The 21,693-nt window shown below is 39.7% G+C and overlaps 3 protein-coding genes across 7 annotated transcripts in view; 1 reads left to right on the plus strand and 2 right to left on the minus strand.

The window, feature by feature from the left end:
* Positions 1 to 6: 6 nt before the first annotated feature.
* Positions 7 to 3,275, minus strand: LOC103464550 (uncharacterized). 3 transcript variants are annotated; one of them, XM_008408728.2, is made up of 6 exons: positions 3,165 to 3,275; positions 2,726 to 2,900; positions 1,870 to 2,026; positions 879 to 1,051; positions 468 to 696; positions 7 to 372 (listed from the first exon to the last, which is right to left on the minus strand). In XM_008408728.2, the coding sequence occupies exons 2-6, from the start codon at positions 2,882 to 2,884 to the stop codon at positions 170 to 172; spliced, it is 921 nt and encodes a 306-aa protein (XP_008406950.1). In that variant the 5' UTR covers positions 2,885 to 2,900; positions 3,165 to 3,275; the 3' UTR covers positions 7 to 169. The 3 variants fall into 3 exon arrangements, with proteins under 3 accessions (XP_008406950.1, XP_008406949.1, XP_008406948.1); XM_008408727.2 differs by having other exon boundaries at positions 2,717 to 2,900; XM_008408726.2 differs by lacking the exon at positions 3,165 to 3,275 and having other exon boundaries at positions 1,870 to 2,805.
* Positions 3,276 to 3,556: 281 nt separating this feature from the next.
* On the plus strand, positions 3,557 to 10,524 carry rrp9 (ribosomal RNA processing 9, U3 small nucleolar RNA binding protein). 2 transcript variants are annotated; one of them, XM_008408724.2, is made up of 15 exons: positions 3,557 to 3,831; positions 3,930 to 4,024; positions 4,987 to 5,099; positions 5,188 to 5,255; positions 5,633 to 5,674; positions 5,782 to 5,908; positions 5,996 to 6,120; positions 6,241 to 6,333; positions 6,442 to 6,542; positions 6,630 to 6,764; positions 8,384 to 8,446; positions 8,569 to 8,726; positions 9,524 to 9,603; positions 10,012 to 10,085; positions 10,379 to 10,524. In XM_008408724.2, exons 1-15 carry the CDS (start codon positions 3,745 to 3,747, stop codon positions 10,479 to 10,481), a joined length of 1,464 nt encoding a protein of 487 aa, XP_008406946.1. In that variant the 5' UTR covers positions 3,557 to 3,744; the 3' UTR covers positions 10,482 to 10,524. The 2 variants fall into 2 exon arrangements, with proteins under 2 accessions (XP_008406946.1, XP_008406947.1); XM_008408725.2 differs by having other exon boundaries at positions 3,562 to 3,831; positions 8,569 to 8,714.
* A 2,732-nt stretch (positions 10,525 to 13,256) lies between these two features.
* Positions 13,257 to 21,693, minus strand: part of grm2b (glutamate receptor, metabotropic 2b) — a 34,525-nt gene continuing 26,088 nt past the window's right edge. Inside the window, exons 4-7 of one of the 2 annotated variants that reach the window (XM_008408722.2) lie at positions 18,751 to 19,814; positions 15,717 to 15,900; positions 14,167 to 14,207; positions 13,257 to 13,938 (exon numbers count right to left, since the gene is read on the minus strand). In XM_008408722.2, the coding sequence (XP_008406944.1) occupies positions 14,182 to 14,207; positions 15,717 to 15,900; positions 18,751 to 19,814 (1,274 nt within the window). In that variant the 3' untranslated portion in view covers positions 13,257 to 13,938; positions 14,167 to 14,181. The remainder of the gene's footprint in view (positions 13,939 to 14,166; positions 14,208 to 15,716; positions 15,901 to 18,750; positions 19,815 to 21,693) is intronic. The other variant, XM_008408721.2, reaches the window with a different exon arrangement.

Genomic DNA, 21,693 nt, shown 5'->3' on the forward strand with positions numbered 1-21,693 from the left:
TTTCATAGTGTTACCAGTTTTTCAGACACTAAATAATCGACTAAGAGTTGTCAAAGTGTTCTATAAAGTTTTGAAAAAATAAGCAGCTTAGTGTGGGAGAAAGCTTAACTTGGTTAAAAAAAAAGGCAACGATGAGATTAGCCAGTAATACAGTGGCAGATCAGCACCACTAGAACACAGAGTCATTTGCCATTGCATCATTTCTAGACAGAATCGAAGCATCTTGGCAGAAAGTTTGATCAACAGATGCTCTGTTTTCAGTTTTAACCAAGCCCAACCTCTTCTTCAGCAGCTTGTCCTCGTTGTTCAGCTTTGTGCGGATGGCATATTTAATCTGGGTGGTGTCGACGCCAAACTTTTCTGCGACATGATCTGAAGAGGAAAAACAAAAAACAAAAAAAAACACATAAACGTTGTTACGCTACAAAGAGTGATGTTTGAGTTTTGGCTGGTGCTCTTTATCTCACCCATTAAGCTTTTTAAGATCTCAGGTGGGAGAGGAGGCTTGTGGCTATCTTCTCCTGTGAAGTTGTTCTTCCGGCCCTGCAGACAGTGAGTGGCCAAAGTGTCTCGGTCGAAAATGATCATCAGCAGAGCGCCGACATACTTCTTAAAGTCAGAAATGTCTGCAACACGCTCATAAAGATCTTTTGGCACTCGTATGTTCTCAGCAAGATACACAAAGTTTAGGTCATCCTGAAAAATAAAAAAAAAAAAGATCATATAAAAATCCCAGTCTTCATTAGTATGGTGAAGGATTTAAATATCCCAATACAAGCGCAATCAGGTTTGTCCAGAGTGACATCAAAACAAAAACTGAGCCAAGTACCTTTAACTGATGTGTTGGCAAAAGACTTACAGATCATTCTGGCACTGACCTCTGGGATATTATGAACTCCTCCCACGTGAACTCCAGAATCGCTCAGGAAGGTCACGCCTTCATCAGTGTTTTGTGGTTCAACCCCAGCCTCGCTTCCGTGAAGAACGTGATCCAGAGTTACTCGAAGTTCGTTTGCTGTGTGCCTCATCTGTATCATGAGCGTGTTCATCTCTGCAAATAACGTTAAATCAACACAAATGCACCTGTAAGACACATTTTATATAACTTGAGAACTTTGCCACAGAGTAGTGGTTGAAAAGCGAGACCCAACGCAAGATAAGTATTCACTGTACACAAAAATATAAGCTGCAAGACAAGTTCCAGCGAATCGGCTGGAGTCGTCCTGACACTCTCACGCAGAGCTAAATGATGCAGTGAGGCTGTGGGATTATTGTTTCCTGCATGCGCATTGCTCAAACCAGCTTCTTCACAATTAATGAAGTCTTCATGAAGTCAACATTTAAGAAAGCTTCTAGGAGCAACCATGATGCCTTCATTGATATATAAAATATGACACGATCGTAAAGTGAGTTGCATTACAAAATGCAGTATAATTAAACTAACATCATACACTGCCTATAGTTTTCTTCATAATTGGTAATAACCCGCAGTTCAATCTAGAATAAGACTACATCAGCTTCTGTAAAAGCTGCCTGGAATCCATTTGAGATCTGAACAGTGTGGACACCAGAACTTTCTGTAATTAAAGACATAAAATGTATTTACATTTTCGCTGCCATATAACTTTTTGGAAAACATTTTGAGTATTATTTCCTGATACTGTTATACCTGTCAGATTTAAAATGTATTTATTTTTAGTCACAGATGGATTTTTATCTTTTTTTAGTCATTTGGCCAAACAAATCTGCAAAAATATGACATGGACATAACATAACCACACATCTGCTTGATGTCACATCCATCATGTGCTCATGGCAGGAAGTGCTACTAGATGAATGATTGATTACTTGGTGTATCTTTCCACCAACCTTTGAGTTCCCTCAGCTCTCTCTCAGCCAAGACCCTGCATCTGCGCTCGTATTTGAGCTGCGCCTGCAGCTGCTCTATTTTCATGAGGAGGCTGACGGTGTCCGTCCTGATGCCTTGGCTTGCAAAATGTTCTTCATCAAAGTCAAAAGTTTCAGGCTGCCAAAGGAGAAGAAAAGAGACGGTAAATAGTTTCCAAAGAACGTGCGAACCCAGCTCTGCTTCGGAGTAAGCATGGGCTAGTTTCTGAGAAATAACAATGTGGCTGCTTGAGAATATTTCCAGCTCTGGAAAGCAACGTCTTGGCATGACAATTAAAAGAATGCCATCCATCACTCTCATTAAAATAATTCTGTTTAAAACCTAGAGGCTACTATGTGGTTTGCGATTAAACCGATATTTTGTCGATTTCAACCCTGATTTGGCAAGCATACTGCTCCTTCCATTTCTCTCATCAATAAAGAAGCCTTTTTTTTTTTTAATCAATGCAACTATAAACGCTATATAGCATATCTATTTTTACTACTTTGATTATTATTATGATCCCAAATGAAACCTAAATATCTTAGAAACTTCATGTAGTTGAATATTATTTCCTGGTGACACATAATCACGTTTTCTTACAATAGACTACTAGTAGTTTATGACAAATTACTTTAATTCATCGATTTCCAAAGAGATACGAGACGCCCTGCGGCAAATCTGTTTTGAACCAGACTTCTTTAAAACTTCAAGCTACGAAAACGATAGCCACCCGGTCAAGAATTTAGAACAATGTCTTTGACACAACAATGTCTTAAAACAGCAACTGTTGCTTTTTAGTGAATGGAAAGCTTAAACTGAGTTCACTGTGATCACTTCGTTGGTGGGAAGAGGGGAGTGGCTGGACTCTTCTGCCATCCTGTATCTGTCCTCCACAGACCCAGTGAACTCCTGGACATCTAAAGGGCTGCCGATCTTTATCATCTTCACTTGCGGCTGTCCTGGACTTGCTCCCGAGCTTCTCTTTGGAGGCATTTGAGAAGAAGTAAATCTGGACATAGAGAAACACATTCCAAGTTTGGATTTTCTCCACAAACAGGGGGTCAGACAAACTTTTCACATTCATTTAGCGATCATTCCTTGTTTTCATATTCAATTATTTAATGCCAGACAAGATGGAGAGGTTTTTTTGTTTAGATCGCTCCCACTGCCCCTTGCCTCCTTCTCAGCCCCTCCCACTAAAGCAGCTGGACGCACAAACTATCCATCAGCTGTTGTTAAACCAAGCTTTAATGTTAGCGCATAAGAGTCTCACCTGACCGATTAGATAGCCTTCAGGGAGAGAGCCTAAAAAACACAGTCACTGAAGACAAAGGCAGCGGAATACATGGAAATACTGCGTAGTAGAGGAAGTAGTAGTACTACTCCAGTATTACAGTATAAAGGTCCTGATGTAGTTGCTTAATTTTTTTAACACTCGCGTAAAAGATTTTCACTCGCATATGCGTGAAATATTAAGTGTATGTTTATATTTAAAACTACGTGGAAATTATGTGCTTTGAACAGATATGTTTTAAAATCCGTATTTTTTTACAAATACCTGTGGAACATTGCTGAGGAGAGGTAGTTCCCGAGGGAAGCATTTTTAATCTGTACAACTTCCTGTTCCACCCTCTTTCAAGGATTCGACCAATGAAAAATCACTCTTCCGAGAAAAGGCGGGGCATTTTAAAGCTGGCAAGGTTCCGAGCCAATCAGCATTTGTTCTTCTGGCCGGGCATGGACAACCACATTGGTTGCGATCTACACATGTGGCTTCAATGTTCCTGCTAAGAGAAACTTGAGCAGCGATAGAGCTAAAGTTTTTTCTAGAACGTCTTTTGTCACATATCACAATGTCGTCGTCTTTTTTCATTAAGACAAAAGGGAAACAACCTAAAACGACCAAAAAAGGCAAAGAAACAGTAGCGGTAAAGCGGAAGGTAAGTTGAGTTAACTGTTAGCAATCAAGCTAAGTCATGTTAGCAACTGTTCGTGTTTATGCGCTCAATAAATGTGTTGATTTTATCTTTTGCTGCAGGCTGATGGAGATTCAGGAGGACAGAGCAAAATACGAGCAAAGAAATCCACCAGCAAATACAATGAAGAGATTTCCAGTGACTCTGAGGTGGAGAGGTAAGAGAGAGGAAGTTACTTTTTAAGTTGAACTCTGGATTCTGCTGGTGAAATTAACTGAAAAAAATTTACTGAAAATGTAAATTGTAGTTTGGCACAAAACATGTTCCTGGAACAGATCTCCTGAATCCATGCTTGCTGATGATTTATTGAAGTCCATGCGGGTTTTACATACATGCGATATGTTTTGCAGGCTTAATTCACAATTGCAGAGGTTCACAATCTATTTGGCAGAATCTGTTCTCATGACAACCACTATTTATGTACTCAATACATGTGGTCTTTTTGAAAAGAGTCGTGAAGGGAAAGCCATGAGAATTCCTGTAAGGAACACGGATGAACATTGTTTATGGCAAAATAACACCGTAAATCAACCAGAATACGCAGGTGGCAATATGTTTTTCTTGAGGAACAACAGGTGAGCCGATCAGAGTTGATGGAGAGAATGGATGGAGCTGAATACAGGACAAGTCTGGGGGGAAAAAAAAATTAGAGCCTGTAAAAGACTGAAGTCTGGAGCAAAGGTTCACCTTCCAGCAGGAGAACCATTCGAAAAACACAGCCAGAGCTACAGTGACACGGCATAAGCCACCACAACATTCCTGTGTTAGGATGCTCTAGTCAAAGTCCAGACCTAAATGAATCGGTGGCATGCAAATCTCCATCTAATCAACAGGAAGACGAATGGGACCAAAGTTTGTCTCTAGATGTGAAAAACTCATAAAAATATTCCACAGAATACTGAAATTACAGTGAAAGTTTGTTCTCTTTCCACTTCACAGTTGTGCTCTTAAATTTGTATCAAATTTCTAAAACTACACTGATTTTTGTGGTTGCAACATGAAAAAGTGCAAGATAAATATAATCACATTCTGCTATTCCAATAAGGGTAAATGAATGCCTAAGAACAAGTGATTCACTGTGATTCAGGATGTGTGTTTATCTTGTTTTTTTCTCTGTAGTCCCACCGTGTCCAAGAAAAGGCAGGCCAAAGAGGAGATTGAGTTTGAGGAAACTCCACAGGAGAAGAAGCTCAGATTAGCTAAACTTTACCTTGAACAACTAAAAGAAGAAGGTAGGCTTGTGTACATTATTGTATATTAGTAAATTGTAGCTTTGCAATGTTTAATATAAGATTTTAACAGATTAATTGTTCTTCATAGAGGAAAAGAAAGCTGAAGATGAGTCATTTGAGACAGATCTGATAGCTGGACGGCTTCAAGAAGAAGTGGTAAGAAGTGTCTTCTGGTTGATTAGGAATTTCTGAAGACCCACAGAAAGGCAAACACTTTTTAACCAAAAATACACGTCTGGTCTGTCGAGACTTCTAGTTTCACTGCTTTATTGTTCTAATGTTTTATTTTCTATCTGTTGTACCATTTGGCAGTCAGGTGAACATACAGTAGATACAGTCCCTAGAAGTACTTTGCACTATTCTAACAAGTATATTTAACCCATTGTTTAGTAGAGTAGTTGTACAGGCCCAAAATATGGACTTTTGACATGAAAACATGTACAAACTCTGTAAAATCTCATAACAGCTGAGTTGTAAATATTTTCTTGCTGAACTTCTCTCTGTTCCACTTACCGTTTCTCATTTTATTTCAGCTTGAACAGAAAGGAAAGCTACAGCGTCTCATAGCCAAAGACGTAAGTGTGGAAATGTTTTTCCATTCAATACCTACACATATCTAAGGTTCTTAAATAATATATTTAATTTAATTTCTTTTTTTTTTTTTTTTTTTTTCTTTTTTAAGCTGATGCCACCAGATGCTTCAGAGATCAGAGTGCTAAGAGGTCACAAACTACCGATTACGTGTCTGGTTATAACTCCTGATGACAGATGTATCTTCTCAGCTGCCAAAGACTGCTCCATAATTAAATGTTAGTATTTGGCTATATATTTTAACTGCAGTGAGGAAAAACTGGGCTGTAAATCTGTTAATAAATCTTGCTCAATTATATTTTCAGGGGATATTGAAAATGGAAAGAAGCTCCATACAATACATGGTGGAAGAAAAGGTACAGAAGACCGCCATGTTGGACACACGGCCCACATCCTGTGTATGGCCATATCATCAGATGGGAAATACCTGGTGAGAAAAAGTGTTTTGTCTTCTGTTGATTCCTGATTTTGTTATGGAAACGTGTGTATCACACCTGTGTTGTAAAACTGCCACATTAAATGTAACAGTGACATTTTCAAACCTCTTCAGGCCACAGGAGACATGAACAATCTGATAATGATTTGGGAGGGAGAAACGTGTAAACATCTGTATAAATTTACAGGACACAAAGGCCCGGTGTCGGTACGTTCTCCTTTTACCCAAAGCTTTATAGAGCTTCTCCCCTTATAAAATGTGTCACAGGTTTAATTTGGTGTTGCAGAGATGAACATCTTTATGTTTGGATCTCAGGGCCTTTCATTCAGGAAGGGAACTTATGATCTGTACAGCGCCTCTCACGACCGCTCAGTCAAGGTGTGGAACGTAGACGAGAACGCATACGTGGAAACTCTGTAAGTCGCTCGGCAGAAAAGTAATCCTTTATAGCTGTTTTTTTTGTGTGTGTCTTATGTTTGAGTCTAATGGCGTTGCGTTTGCAGGTTCGGCCATCAGGATGTGATCACCGGACTGGACAGTCTGAGCCGTGAGCGCTGCGTCACTGCAGGTGGGCGAGACGGCACCGTCAGAGTGTGGAAGATAGCAGAGGAGTCGCAGCTGGTGTTCCACGGACATGAGTGGGTTTCTGTAGATCTCTGACCTAAACTTGTTTTTTGTCAGTCTGTAATGCACTAACTGGTTGAAATTCATTGCTTACGCTAGTGCACTTACGCTTGGCTGCACTGATTTACATATCGTTTCCTCTTGATTTCTCCACCTAGAGAAACATGAGAAAAGTCGCATCAAGCGTTGAAATAACTATTGTGAACCAGTAGGTGGCAATCACACCAAAAGTAATAATTAGAGATGCACCGATCAGAAGTTTGTGGCCGAGGTATTATACATGTTTTTTAAGATGATTGTGATTTGTCCTATAGGATTTAAGACCAATATTAAATAATATATTTTTTAAATATTTAATGAAATTAGGAGCCGAGGCGACATCACGATGCATCTGTGAGAGCAAACAAACCTAACATAATTCTGGAGTTCACATTTAATTTTCTACATTTAAGCATCTTATATAAATTAGGTATGCATTGCTAGAGCAGAAGCCTGGTGAATTTTCTAGAGAACGTAGATCTTTAGCTTCAGTGTTAGACTTTGAAATAGCTCCTGAGTTTTTAAAATCCGACATGTTCAGTAACAGACAGAGGTTGAAACCTCAAAAGGCTAAAACACAGCTCCACTCTTTTCAGCTTTCCTATGCTGCTGCATACAGATGTGTGCAGCTGTTGTGACAGGAAAAGTGAGACAGAAAAACCATCTTTGTGAATTTATTGTTGTGCAAAAACTCAGCACAGTGTGACATCCTGTTCTCAGCCTGATAGCAGAAATTGCCCACAACAGAAGGAGAAAGCGAAATGTTTTTCAATTTGAAACAGTAACATTTAGTTACTGTCAAAACAGCTGCAACTGGAAAAACCCACTTCAGAGCTAAAATTACCTGAATTACATCTTAAATATGTATTTACCACATGCTGGTGAGTAGTGTGTGTAATATGAGTAAGATTTGACAAATCCACGTGGTTTAATATTTTATCATAAACTGAGGTAAATATAATTTTGGAAAGCGTTAAAAAAAATCTCTTCTTTCACAAAAATGTATTTGAACATTTGTGGCAATAAAAATCAGACAGAAAAGGCACAGCTGTATTTCATTTATTAATATGCATGTACATATTTTAAATAAGTTTGTGCCTTCTGTTTGTCAAGTTCATTTGTACACCACATTTCAACAACAAGGAAATTCAAAATGCCTTACACCATAAAAACGTCATACGGTCGTCAATTATGAAACAAGCAATAAACATTTCATTACTGTTGGACGCACATCATCAGCAATTTAGAAATGTGCTCGCATCATTTCAACTGCGGCCTGGATGAAGGAGCTGCCAACACGGCAAAAACAAAATGTATCTGTTGCTTTAAGCAAAAGTTACATCAAATAAAAGGATGCTGACAAAACGATTTAAAATGAATTGAAACATAAGATGATAAAATGCATAAATGATTTTTACTGTTGGGTAACAGGTTCTCACTAATGTGTGACACTTTTTTACTGAATAATGCAATACAACAATACTTAAAAAATTATTTTATACCCATGTACAGCCATGTTGATGATTTTATTTGTTTGTTGCTATAAAGGGACACACTGTAGTGGTGTTATTGTCTTCCTCTGTTTGTCCTTTAGAGGTTCGATCGATTGTATCCAGCTCATAAATGAGGAGCACATGATAACAGGAGCAGATGACGGGTAAGAGATTTTATTTTCACATTCATGGTCACTCATTTGTCCACACACCCTTTATGTTAGTGGTTTACCAGGATCATTTATTTCTCGTTTGTGCCCTCTTTTCATTTTCTCAACAACCTCAGCTCAGTGTCTCTTTGGGGCGTCAACAAGAAGAAGCCTCTTGGCACGGTGAAGCAGGCTCACGGCTGCCATGGCGATGCGGGGCTGGAGCAGCCTCATTGGGTGTCCTCTGTGGCAGCGCTTCACAATTCGGATACCGTAGCCTCAGGTGCCTCTGGCTGTGAGAGTCCTCTTCACGAGCTTTTTAATACCTCAACAATTCGCCAGGCATTAGACCACATACACGTGGAAATTTAATAGTAATTTTACTAATACCCCAAATGTAGGTGATTAAAGAGTGTTGCACACAAGAAGAGCATCGTTAATCAGCATCATTAAGGAGATTTACCCATCTAGACCTCAAACATTTAACTTGTGTGCTTCAAAGTGTTGAAAGGAGGGTGAAACCAAACTAAAACATCTCTTGAGTCCTTCAAAAAGAAGACAGCTTCAGAGTGGTAAGACTTTTAAAGAAGTCTTGAGCTGTACAGAAAGTTGTCTGCTAATGAAAGACATTCAAAAAACTGTCAACATGCCCAGGTTGGAGCAAATTCACCTCAATAGCAGACTACAAAATGTTAGAAGTCTTCAAAAACCCAACATTTTATCAAATACCTTTAAGGCAGCTTCTAACTGCTGTTACCATGGAAAGGCATGTCTGTACAACGAGATGTTTGACTTTAATGGGAGGCTTGCGGCGAGGAAACATTTGCCCTCAGAGAAAAACACGAAAAGCTGATTCAAGTTTGCCAGAGAGAACGCAGAGATTTTTGTTGTATTTACCTGAAGTTATATGACATTCTTCTACTGGGATAAATAAAACCTAAACATCCATATGTGATCATTTCCTAAGGAACTGATTATATTAGGTTGTTCAAATTTTATATGTATTTAAGTAATGCGTTTGGTTCTGTTGTGGTTTCCTACATTAAAACTGGGTGTGTTTGCTTTATACGCTAACCATTGTTTCCTCTGCAGGTTCTCACAATTCCCAGGTGAATGTGTGGAAATGTGGCCAGAACTACCGTGGACTGGGGCTTCTGTTTAGCGTGCCAGTGGTAAGATCGGTTAACTTGCTCCTATTTTGAAGTTATTCTTTTAAAAATAGTTTTATCATTAATGTAAACATAGTATGCTAAGCTCGGCTACAACTGTGAACCACCAACTCTTCCCCCCACCCCCACCCTTCATCATTTTTTACCCTTTGCTTCAATTTGACTGAACAATTGACAGCTGCACATCCACCTCCATTAACAGTCCAGCACACTGTAACTACAAAGTATGAACTTCTGTAGTTGTATAAACACAGATGCTTAGATTATCTTTTCCATGACCAGACATACAGATTCAAACTAGCATTTGTTTAAATTCCCTCTGGGATCAATAAAATATTTTTCAATGTGAATTATAACTCACTTTTGGGTTCAATTAGTCTTGCTGAATGTGTTTTCTGTCCTCCTTTTTAGTCTGGTTTCATCAACAGCCTGAAGTTTTCGAGCTCTGGGCAGTTCTTGGTGGCCGGAGTCGGACAGGAGCACAGGTACCAAACTAATGTTCATGATGCCATGAAAAAAAATCTATGACTGCAACTCAGAAAGCATACTTGGTCTGTGCATATTCTCTAGATGGCAGTGTTGAACCACTCCTGTAACAGAAATGCACCAAACTTATTTAAACGACAACAAATACAGATTTTATAGTGAAAAAAATAAGAGGAGAAACATTTTAAACCTCATTAGTCTGACTCTGAAACACTGAATGTTTCAGCTCTTCAACAGTTTTGTAAAAAATAATATCTTGTAACTTGTATGTGGACTTTTGTTTTGTGCACAGATTGGGACGATGGTGGAGATTGAAAGAAGCCAAAAATGGGATTTATATCATTCCTCTAAAAAGAAAACCATCAAATCCAGAAGAAGCAAAACAGACAGAATAAAGATCTTTGTATTGTAAATTAAATGTTTAAAACCTACAGTAAATCCCTTTGTTTTCTCTACTTTTAAGCAGTTTGAAAAACCTGGAGGGTTTTTATTTAGCCACTAACTACGTTTTTCAGTATTTGCTGTTTTTATGGAAGTGCAGCTTCATGTTCTGTGAAAGAATCACAGCCTTGTGGGTGAGTTCGACTGCGCCGGGATGAATGAAAGGTGTGAAGAGGCTGCGTTGTAGGAGTCTTTGCATTTCCATCCATGGTAGCTGCCTCTGTACAGGTTATTCAGAGAACTAAACATTAACACCGTGTCAATTTCCCACATTATTTGTTGATGGGGAGCATTTTAAGTTCTTATTGCAATTCTATCAACTTCACACTGATAGACAAAGAAGTTAAACATCTGACGTTGAAAGTCACACATTCCTTAATTTGTGTTTAGTAAAAATGTTTTCAGGTTCTTGCAGATTTGTTGCCTGGCAAGTATTAACTGCAGACTTGGAGCTGGCGTTTCAGGTGGTGTTTATGTAAATGTCGATCTCTGTTGTGCAGAAGAGTTTCTGCTCTTAGACATGACGCTGGTGGTGCTGTTTGTGCCAGATAAGCCCCCTAAAGATGAGCTGCCTTTTGATTCTTATATTTAAAAATCCCTGAATTTCTCCACTTCATGACATTAAAAGGTATCTCAAAGCTGTGGTGATGAACCAAGCAGGAAGTCAGAAGTCCTTTTAATACATTTATAGTTACTTAATGATTTCAAAAAGCTTTTAGCTGAACTACTGGGTGTGTTCAAAATATTATTAAAGCATCCCTGGCTTGATTAAATCATCGTTTTTAGCTGAAGGAGGAAGTTAGCTGGTTATACATGCAGGTTATAATAAATTCCTCATCAAAAAATCTATTAAAGTGCAGAAGTTCATCTCAAAGGCTTCAAATTGGTAGACAATTTGTGAGATGTCATAACTAGGAGAACCTGGAAGAAAACTGCATTTTAAAAAGATCAAAGAATATCCAAAATGTCAGTCAGTGGTCAGTTCCAGAGTCATCAAATAAAATCTACAGTTACCTATTGGCCCCAAGGCAACTGTAGGATGTAAGTTTTGGGTAATGTAACAATGAGAAGATGCTTATCTGAAACCAAAATATTGGCCAAGAGTGCCCACGAAGTCATAGTGTTAGAAAAACATGTTAGAATTTGCTAAAGAAAAAATATTCACAATATTGAAGGGTATATGAAGATGAGATTCTTTTGAATCAGAATACATCCACCACTGTGAAGCATGGTGGCTTGGGCATCATGGAATGGGAGTGTTTCTCATATTATTTGATTTTATACCAGGAATGAAGAAATGTTGCTTCATGCTGGGGGGAAAAAATGGCATTGAAACATAGAAGTAATCCTAAAACACACCAAGTTTAACCTCATGGAGTGGCCAGCCTCATCACCAGACCTTCAGCCAAGTAATTTCTGAGACAAAGAAACGCAGAGGAAGGACTGGAGTATGTCTTTATGTGCCAGAAACTGGTTAACTCTGTGAAAACATGCAGAGAAGTTAAAAAAAGAAGTGGTTTAAGAACTATTAATTTACAAATTCACAGAAACTATATCCTCCAGCCTTTGTTTATGCAGTAACGTTTTGAAGATGTGAGGAAAAATCTAGAACCTGACATTTCAGTCTTATTTTTTATTTTTTTTTGTCTCTTTCCAAGTGATGACACATTTGCTTTATGTTTTCATTTGGAATATACCGTAAAATTATCCCAATGCATTTGTGTTCATTGAAATAAAGGCTGTTCTGAAACGTAGCTTTTCTGTAATTATTTTTGAACAGCAGTAACTAAAAGGCCTAGTATCAGCTAAATATCATCAGACATTCAGTCCTCTGTGTGACCTCGTAAAAGACTGGTGAAAATAACTCATTGTGCTTTAATTTAATAGCAAAGATTTCATATTACTTCACCTACAACTACCTGTTGAAGATGAGTATATTAGCCTAAATACTGAAATTTCTAAAGCTGGCATCAGTAAATACAATAAGGTTTTGCACTATGCAATACGAGTTAGTATCTAGGCTACCTTGTATGCAAGAGATGAAAACCACATGTATGTGAAGCTACATTTAGCTCAAGTATATAAGATCACTGAGTAAATATACTGCTCAAAAAAATAAAGGGAACACTTAAACAACACAATATAACTCCAAGTAAATCAAACTTCTGTGAAATCAAACTGTCCACTTAGGAAGCAACACTGATTGACCCGACGAGGGTCCCCGTTGTCAATCAGTGTTGCTTCCTAAGTGGACAGTTTGATTTCACAGAAGTTTGATTTACTTGGAGTTATATTGTGTTGTTTAAGTGTTCCCTTTATTTTTTTGAGCAGTGTATATTCTTCTGTAATTTATCATTTAAGTTTGTCTTAATTTAAATTCTATCCAAAAAGTCTTAAATTTAACTCAATGTGACTTGTATAAACACTGCAGATACACCTGAAAAATTGTCAATAAGCCAGTTATTAATTAAGCTGAAAACACATGAATAAGCAGTTAAATTTAAATGTACTTAGGGTATTATAGCAGTGTTACTACTGCCTGTTGAATAGAAATAGTTACAACTAGTTTGAAGCGCTATTAAATTTAGTTATATATTAAAGTTTTAGCTAAATACACAAAAATCCAACTTTTTTTAACAATATTGCAGCATTTATTATTGTTCTTGTGAAAAACGGTAAGAAAAACATCCCAACAAAATGAGGAAAAAAAACTACGTGTCAAAGCTGGCTTCGAGTAAAACTGAGTTTTTAATTTAAAAAACATCTTATTTACATTAATTACAAGAAAACACACTTTCAATCTAGTCTACAGTAACACATGTCCTTTATAGTGTCTACTTTTCATCATTCACTATGGTTAGTCACACATTTATTTTTTAACAAAAGGGCTAAAATCACTTCAAAGCATCTTTTTTTATTTTATTTGACAATGTCTAAAACATTTGGATATATTCACAACACTGTTAGGACTAGATAAGAACAGCATTTTGTATTACACTATTGCTTCACAACCACCCATGTCACAATAAGACTCTTTAAAGACAAGGCACGGTGCAGGTAATCACATCTATCTGTAAACCAAAGGCGATCACAGCGTTTAAAATCTATACAAAAAAAAAGGCTTTACAGTTGTTACATAAGCTTGAACATCTTTTAGCTTTCACAGTTAGAGTTGCTCTCGTCGCTGCCAGTCGTTCTACCCTGACCGTTATCTCTCTGCAACATGCGAGGTGTCCAGGGAAGGGAGACGGCTCCCGTCGTAGTTATGGGCCATGTTTGACGGAAGGACGGCTGATGCTGGGGATGGTTGGTCTCTTGTGCTTTCAGAGGAACCTCTTCACAAGGAGGACGTTGTGGAGTCCACCACCTCGCGGCCGTTACAGACTGCTGGCACGTAGTTGGAAACTGTTTCTGAGAGAGCAGAAGTAGTGATGTTAGCCAGGCTGCATGTTTGGTTTTCCTCTCTATTTTACTGATGCGAAGCGAGAACCAGAGACAAAAGCTGTGAGTAACAGGATGGAGATGGGCATGAGGTATTATTCGAAAGCTGTTAGGCTTTAGGATGATTTTTTTTTAAAGAGAGAATATTATGGCCAAAGTATAAATTATAAAGCACTGATAACTGGTTTATATATCCACCTTCATACAATGCAGCTAAAATCCAACTTGGCCAGGTAAACCTGTAAAACAATAGATCCACGTGAAAATGAAAAACAAAGCTGCTCTGTTAACAAACACTTTCTAATGTGACCCCTTGGATTTGACAAGGTTTGGTATACATGAAGTTATTTTACTAAAGACAAATAAATATTTTCAGTTCCGATAGTTTCACTTACAAACTGGCAAACTGTAAAAAGCCTTTGTTCAATTGCTTTCTTCTTCCCAATCTTGTGTGGATCTTTGCAGCTCCTCCAGAGTCACCATGGGCATTTCCACTGATTCTCTGTTTAATACTATCCTTACTTAGCCTGTCAGTTTAGTTCACTTACAGAAAGTTGTATTTATAGTGAGATTAGTTTACGGACTACACACCATGCTACTTCTGTAAACAGTTGGTAACACTGGGTTCAATTTAGGGGTGTTGGACTAAAATGGGCTGAATAGAAATGCACACTGCACCTTTCAGAAGTTTTTAGGTGGGGTGGTTTCGGTAAAATTATGGAAAACTAATTTTCTTTCCACTTCACTCATTAAAAAAAACACACTGAAATGTGTTGTTACAACACGACAAAATGTGAAAAAAAATAATAATAATAAATCAAAGGGCTTGCTATGCCTTTGGCAAATATTTACTATGTTTCCTTCCCAACCTAAACAGCACCGCCAGTACAAATTTATAGTAAGAAATGTAATTTTCTTGAATTACAATTACATGTTTGTTTGTTTTTTACCACCTCAAATAACTTGTACTGTCCTGCACCATAATCTATCAGTTATTCTGATTATTCTGGTTGTAAAAGTAACTTTAATGACCATAAAGTTGTTGTTAACATTACAGACCATAAACACAGAAAGCTGGCCTGAGCTGGATGAACAGAGCACACATGCCACCCAGGAACCCGTAAAGCTGACTAATTAAAACACTATATCTCTCTTTTGTAATCTGCTGGGTAATTTCTCGGCTCGCTGACTGGCTGGGATCGCTGCCTTTTTTTTGTTTTTTTAATTCTCTGCTTGTTGCCTGGAAAGCCATTGTTGTTGGTCCACACATTTCACAAATGAGGTGCCACATAATGAGTTTTAAATGCTGATATTGGTGAAGCTTTTCCACTCTGAATGTTTTTGTTGTGCTGAGATAAGCTTTTCTTATCTCAGCACCTGGATGCGACTTCCTTTCAGAACAGGTATGCATTACTTTTTCTATTGCATATGTGTTCCAAATTCAAGCGTCCAAACAACTAACAATGAATACATCTGGATCCCCTAAATTCAGAATTTGAATGCATTCTTCAAAAAGACTCCGCACGCTGTTGTTTTTGTTTTATTGTACAAATCGGCATGCAGGAAAATTCCCACAAATCAGAAGTTACTTTGCCATTGAACCGAAATCCATTTTTTCCTCAATTGAACAGGATTGTGAAAAAGCTTCACTGAATTGTTGACACATTTTTTTCTATATTTATTCAAACTGGTTCTGTTTTCCAACAGCTTTCGTGTGTTATCTTATTCGGTGTGCTTTGTGTTTGTACCTCTTGGGAAGTGGGCGACGGTCGGTGCAGATACGCAGGTGCTGCGGCGTTGGCCCGCGAGTCTGAGCGTGGCCATGTTTTTATGGGGATGGAACAGGATGATGTGGATTTTAGGGAAAAACATGCAGCCAAGAACCACTGAGCCGCTCAGGCTGACGGAGATGCACATGGTGGTGGTCTGCACCTACACAGAAAGAGGAGGCTGTGTTAGAAACATCAACCTGCAATCTGTCTTCAAAAGCGCCGGTAAAGTTTGTTCAAAGGCAGCGCTACTCACACACACACACACACACACACACACACACACACACACACACACGCACACACCCAGCACACAGGCCTTTGATCAAATCTGTTCACTTGGAACTTTTATTTCTTGCTCCGGTTGCTCACAAATCCCTAGATCTGCTTTTCACCCCTTTGATACCTTCCCCAAAGGAATTCAAGCAATCTGTTCACTTCCAAGAATCATTTGTAAAACCAAACATGACCTGAGTGTCGAAAGGATATTCATTGAGAACATATGGACTAGCCAATTAGGTTATTGCCAGAAGATGCCTCTGCAACAACCATTTGGGATGATTGTTTAGAAAACGTCTAGTTGTCAGTTAAAACTCAAGTACTTCTACTAAAACTTGACTTATTTTACCAGTCAAATGAGAATCCACCGGGCCCTATATGTCAACTAGTTGATGTTCCTCAATTATGCATTACATTTCCATTTCCAATTATGAATGAGTATGAGGTCGTCAGCTATGTATGTTAGCAATTCTAATCGTGGATTTGCATGCACATGAATACGAGGGCAAGAAGAAGAATACGAGCTAAGCACAGCTGGCTTTCCCAGACAGTCTGTTGCTTTGTTAGTCATTTTTCAGCTGCTAATGTGAGCTGACTGCTGGGGTCATCTTCCTGAGCTCCATCTCTTCCCACCCCACTGGTTACCCCTGCAGTCCAGGGACTTCTATTTGCAGAACCGCAGTGTGAAGTGAAAATCCTCCCCAAACACACAGACACAACAAAGGCACTGCTGAAGTTTGGAAAAAAGAAAAAAAAAACGTCACTGATTTTTTACTTCCAAAGTCAATTAGCAGGAGTGCCACTGGGATGGTCAGTCAAACAAACCACTTTGTCTGCGGCTCCTAATCTCTTTGTGTTGTGAAAGTTAACTCATATTATGGACAGCTGAATGTGTGAAACCTGCTTTGTAATTCCCATTTCAATAGATTTCTGACGGCTTTCTTTAACAGTGGCAATCTGCGCACCTCTCTTCCATTTGACCTCTTCACAGCTTTATCCCTGGCTTGTCTGCAGGGTTCCTTTGTCTTCATTATTCTGTTTGTTCACTAACATTCTCTAGCAAATCTTCAAGTCCTTCACTGAATAGCCAAATTTATACAGAGGTCAAATTACACAGATAGGACTCCATTTAGTAATCAGGTTCATTCTGAATGCAATGGGCAGCTGTAGAATTTATTTAGTGGTATAAAAGTTCTAGTGCATACTTGAGAACAAAACAATATGTGAATATTTAATTACTTGGTTTACACACCGCAGGAACTTGTTACTTCTGCAGCGATTATTGTGAATTAGAAAAGAAATACACAGGAAAAAAAAAAACGATTTGAATAATTCACACCCCCAGGTTGTGAATTATTATCTTCACGTGAATCTTGTCTGGTAAATTTAAGTTCATTGTCATTCAGGGAGCAACTAGGCCTAAACTTTTCCAAGCTACCTAACTCCAAACTGAGACTAGTTAATTAGGACCATCATTGCTGTAATAAAACGCTCTTCGGTTCTCTGCTGCAGTTTCATACGTCTCCTTTAGTTCATTAATATTTTGCTGAAGCTGTATCTTGGAAAATGTTCAGACAGCATCAGCGCAGGTGCCTATTGGTTTTCATGTCGGTTGATGATTTTATTATGACTGACATGAAAAGGCTGAGGCTCCCCATAATGACAGACTCAAAGCATAATCTCAAAGCCACCCCCAACGTTCCCTCCCATGCTGTTTGCACGACAAAGGCCTGGATACACACCTTGACCAAAACACTGCAGCAGCAGCCATGGGTCAATAAGGCTCCAGCACTCTGCTCATATGCTCTGTCATTTTTACACCCTAATGTATGCTGGTTTTTGTTATGTCTTGCTTTGAGGTGCCTGGTTTGTGTGCTGCTGCAAAATATCATGTGGATTCAGAATGAATATTTAAATAATTTGTGTATTGCCGTTTTGCATGATGTAGTCAAAAGTTAAACCATCACTGCATTTGGAGCGCCATAACATGCCACGTTAAGTAATAACATTGCAATATTTATGATAACGTAATAAACAAACAACCACTGTGTTCTTCCTCATCAATCCTTTTAATAATGATGATTTTGTACACCCTACACACATTTAAATATTTAAAACCTTGATCAATCGATGCTGAACTCTTGGTCATTTAGTCGTCTTTCCAGACTCATAGCCAGAATCCTTCAGTGACCAACGGAGACCGATACCAGCTCCTTGCAACAATGAAAGGATCATTATAATCAGCAGGGATGACCTCAAATAAAACCAAAAATCAACATCAAGAGCTCCTTTTCTATATCTTTGGTGCCAATAAATGTACAGAGCCTTGGATGTCATCTTTTCAGTAATTATTATAAACTAACAGTTACTATAAGTTTATGCTTACAATTAAAGAATGCTGGAGTAAAGTTAATCAGGTTAGAAATCATTGTTTTATTGACTTGCTGATATATTTATGGAGCATCTGTCTACAAACTCTTTGTTCTTCTCTTGAAGGATCATTATGTAGACATGAAAAGAAAACCTCTCAGGAGTCTGTGTGCTGGAGATCAAATGCAGTCTGCACACGAATCTTCTTCTACCGATTCAAAGATTAACATATAAAGACCAGACACTAAAGTATTTTTGGGGAGGGGGGCGGGAGATCCTTTCACCGCAGCTTACAGCAGTGAAACAAAGATTTTAAATACTTTATTCATGCATACAAAAAAATAATAATTGCAGGCATAATTACCCTGTAGTCACTGGCAGTGACAAAGAATATGGGTTGGAAAGCCAGCCAGATGATGCAGGTGGTGTACATTGTAAACCCGATGAACTTGGCCTCGTTGAAGTTTTCTGGACACTTCCTCGTCTTGAAGGCGTAGACGGTGCAGAGGATGATGAGGATGCAGTTGTAGGAGAGTGACGCAAGCATGCTGCTGTCCTTGCTGACACACTTGAGGGTGACCACGTCTCGTCTATCCGGGCTAATTTCCTTCTGGATTCCGGGAAATTCAGCCAGGAGCCAGATAAGGGCCACAAGCAGCTGGCAGGAGATGAGACCACAGCATATCGCCACTTGGGAAGCCGGGCTGATGAAGCGCAGCCGCTGGGCTCCATCTCTCACACTGCTAAAGATCCTAGCAATGCGGTTGGTCTTTGTTAGCAAGGCAGAGTAGCATACAGCAAATGAGGTCCCCAAGCCAAGTCTTCGCAATGTGCAGACAGCAGTGGAAGGTTTTGTAATATAGATGAAGGTCATGCTGTAGCACATGAGAACTCCCATTAAGAGGATGTAGGACAGCTCACGTCCACTTGCTTTGACTATAGGGGTTTCATTGTTCTTAACAAAAATGCCCACAACTGCCAGAGTACACATTATGCCAAGACACGAGATTGTAACAGGCCCGATAGCCCAAGCATCCTCCCAGTGGATGTACTCTTCAGGCAGATCATAACACCCGGTCAAATTAGCCAACGGCCACTGACCAAAACTACAGTCAGCACAGGTGTGCTCGTCGTGCAGGTACTGGTAGGACTGGCATGGGATGCATATCCAGCAGCACATGTCTCCAGGCTGCATGCTCTTCACCTCATTCCTTTTGCATGGGTCACTGCACTGGGAAGTGGGAGTAGCCACGCCAAACCAAGGTATCGAGCTGGTGTTCAGGATCAATATGTTGTCCCAGTAGCCAACTTTCCTATATAGAAATTTGCCATTTTCTTTGTGGTAGTTAAAGATGTTGTAGCGACTGATGCTGTCGCCCATAGTATCAAAGCGCACCATGCTGTCTGTGTCCGCGGGTCTGAAAGGAGCTGGTGGAAAGCAGAAAGACAGCAGTGCATACAGTTATTTACAGTAATGCTAAATATAACATTTCCGTGTACAGCTGACTTTGCAACTAGATATTATTCTTTTTTTTTTAAATACTACAGCTGTTTTGGGAAATGAATCTGTTTAAATGATAACAATTATTAATGCAGATCTAGTCCAGATCATTTTCTTCCCTCCAACTATGACTTGACCATTTGTTATGACTCCAATCCTGACATCTCCTCTCTCTTCTTTCTTTAAAGCCTTTTCACTTTCGAACTCTGGTCACATAGAATGTCACACTCATTGGGAAAGCTCATTCGTAAAAACAAAGTAACCCAGCAGAGGCTGCATGTCTTATTGCTTTTGCCACTACAGTAAACACAAAAAGGAAAATTTTCTCATCAGGCTTTAGCATTAAGAGTTTCCTACTCAGCAGGATATAACTTATCCACCTTATTTCTCAATCGTATTTTGCTTTGAATTTCAGAATTTTGTTGAAGACTTCCGAGCAGGTATTCATCCATCCATCCATCTTCTTCCGCTTATCTGGAGTCGGGTTGTGGGGTTAGAAGCCTAAGTAGGGATGCCCAAACTTCTCTCTCCCCAGTCACTTCTTCCAGCTACTCCAGGGGAATCCCAAGGTGTTCCCAGGCCAGCCGAGAAACATAGTCCCTCCAGAGTGTCCTGGGTCTTCCCAGGGGTCTCCTCCCTGTGGGACGTGCCCAAAAGACCTGACGATTGAGGTGTCCAGGAGGCATTATAACCAGACTCCTCTCGATGTGAAGGAACAGTGGCTCTACTCTGAGTTCCTCTGGGATGACCGAGCTTCTCACCCTATCTCTAAGGGAGAGCCCAGACTCCCTACGGAGAAAACTAATTTTGGCCGCTTGTATGCATGACCTCATTCTTTCGGTCATGACCATAGATGAGGGTAGGAACATAGATCGACCGGTAAATCTGTCAATCTCCCGCTCCTTTTTTTCCTCATTCATGAACAAGATCCTGAGATAAACTCCTACAGTTGAGGCAGGACATCCTCCCCAACCCAGAGAAGGCACTCTACCCTTTTCCAGCTGAAGACCATGGCCTCGGATGTGGAGGCACTGATCCTCATCCCGGCAGCTTCACACTTGGCTGCGAACCACTCCAGTGAAAGTTGTAGCTCATGACCTGATGAAGCCAACAGGCTGCTTTATGCAGATGATGTGGTAATAAACAGAAATGGTGACAAAGGGCAGGCTTAGCAGAGTCTGACTCTCACTGGAAACAAGTCCAACTTACTGGTGGCAATATGGACAGGACTCTGACACCGGCCACACAGGGAGCACTATACTCCCGGAGAATCACTCACAGGGCTCCCCAAGGGACACGGTCGTACACATTTTCCAAGTCCACAAAACACATGTAGACTGATTGGGTGAACTCCCACGCACTCTCCAGGACTCTACTGAGGATGTAGAGCTGGTCCAGTGCTCCACAACTGGGACAAAAACCACACCGTTCCTCCTGAATCTGAGGTTCGACTATCCGATGGACCCTCCTCTCCAGAACTCCTCAATAAGTTTTTAAACTTATTGAAGAGGGGTCACCAGGTTCTGCTTCCTCATTGGAAGCCATGCTGGTGAGACTGAGGAGGTCATTGAAGTATTCTACCCACCTGCCCACAGCATCTCAAGTTGAGGTCAGCAGCACACCATCCCCACTATAAACAGAGTTGGTGCCGTATTCCTTCCCCCTCCTGAGACACCAGATAGTGGACCACCGGAGCCAACTCACTACCAGTGAGCCAACTCACTCACCATCAGTGGATAGCTCTCCACCTCTCTTCACCTGAGTGTCCAAGACATGTGGCCGCAGATCCTTTGACACGAATACAAA

The sequence above is a fragment of the Poecilia reticulata genome, linkage group LG5 (assembly GCF_000633615.1).
Source record: "Poecilia reticulata strain Guanapo linkage group LG5, Guppy_female_1.0+MT, whole genome shotgun sequence".
NCBI lineage: Eukaryota > Metazoa > Chordata > Actinopteri > Cyprinodontiformes > Poeciliidae > Poecilia > Poecilia reticulata.

Excerpts from the sequence above, each read along its gene's own strand:
- LOC103464550 (XM_008408726.2), bottom strand. The coding sequence starts at position 2,209 with ATGAGAGTGATGGATGGCATTCTTTTAATTGTCATGCCAAGACGTTGC. Across the intron at positions 1,052-1,869 it reads AGAGCTGAGGGAACTCAAAG|AGATGAACACGCTCATGATA; the intron begins GTTGGTGGAAAG and ends CGTTATTTGCAG. Across the intron at positions 373-467 it reads GATCTTAAAAAGCTTAATGG|ATCATGTCGCAGAAAAGTTT; the intron begins GTGAGATAAAGA and ends TTTCCTCTTCAG.
- rrp9 (XM_008408724.2), top strand. The coding sequence starts at position 3,745 with ATGTCGTCGTCTTTTTTCATTAAGACAAAAGGGAAACAACCTAAAACG. Across the intron at positions 4,025-4,986 it reads AGTGACTCTGAGGTGGAGAG|TCCCACCGTGTCCAAGAAAA; the intron begins GTAAGAGAGAGG and ends TTTTCTCTGTAG. Across the intron at positions 6,765-8,383 it reads CTGGTGTTCCACGGACATGA|AGGTTCGATCGATTGTATCC; the intron begins GTGGGTTTCTGT and ends TTTGTCCTTTAG.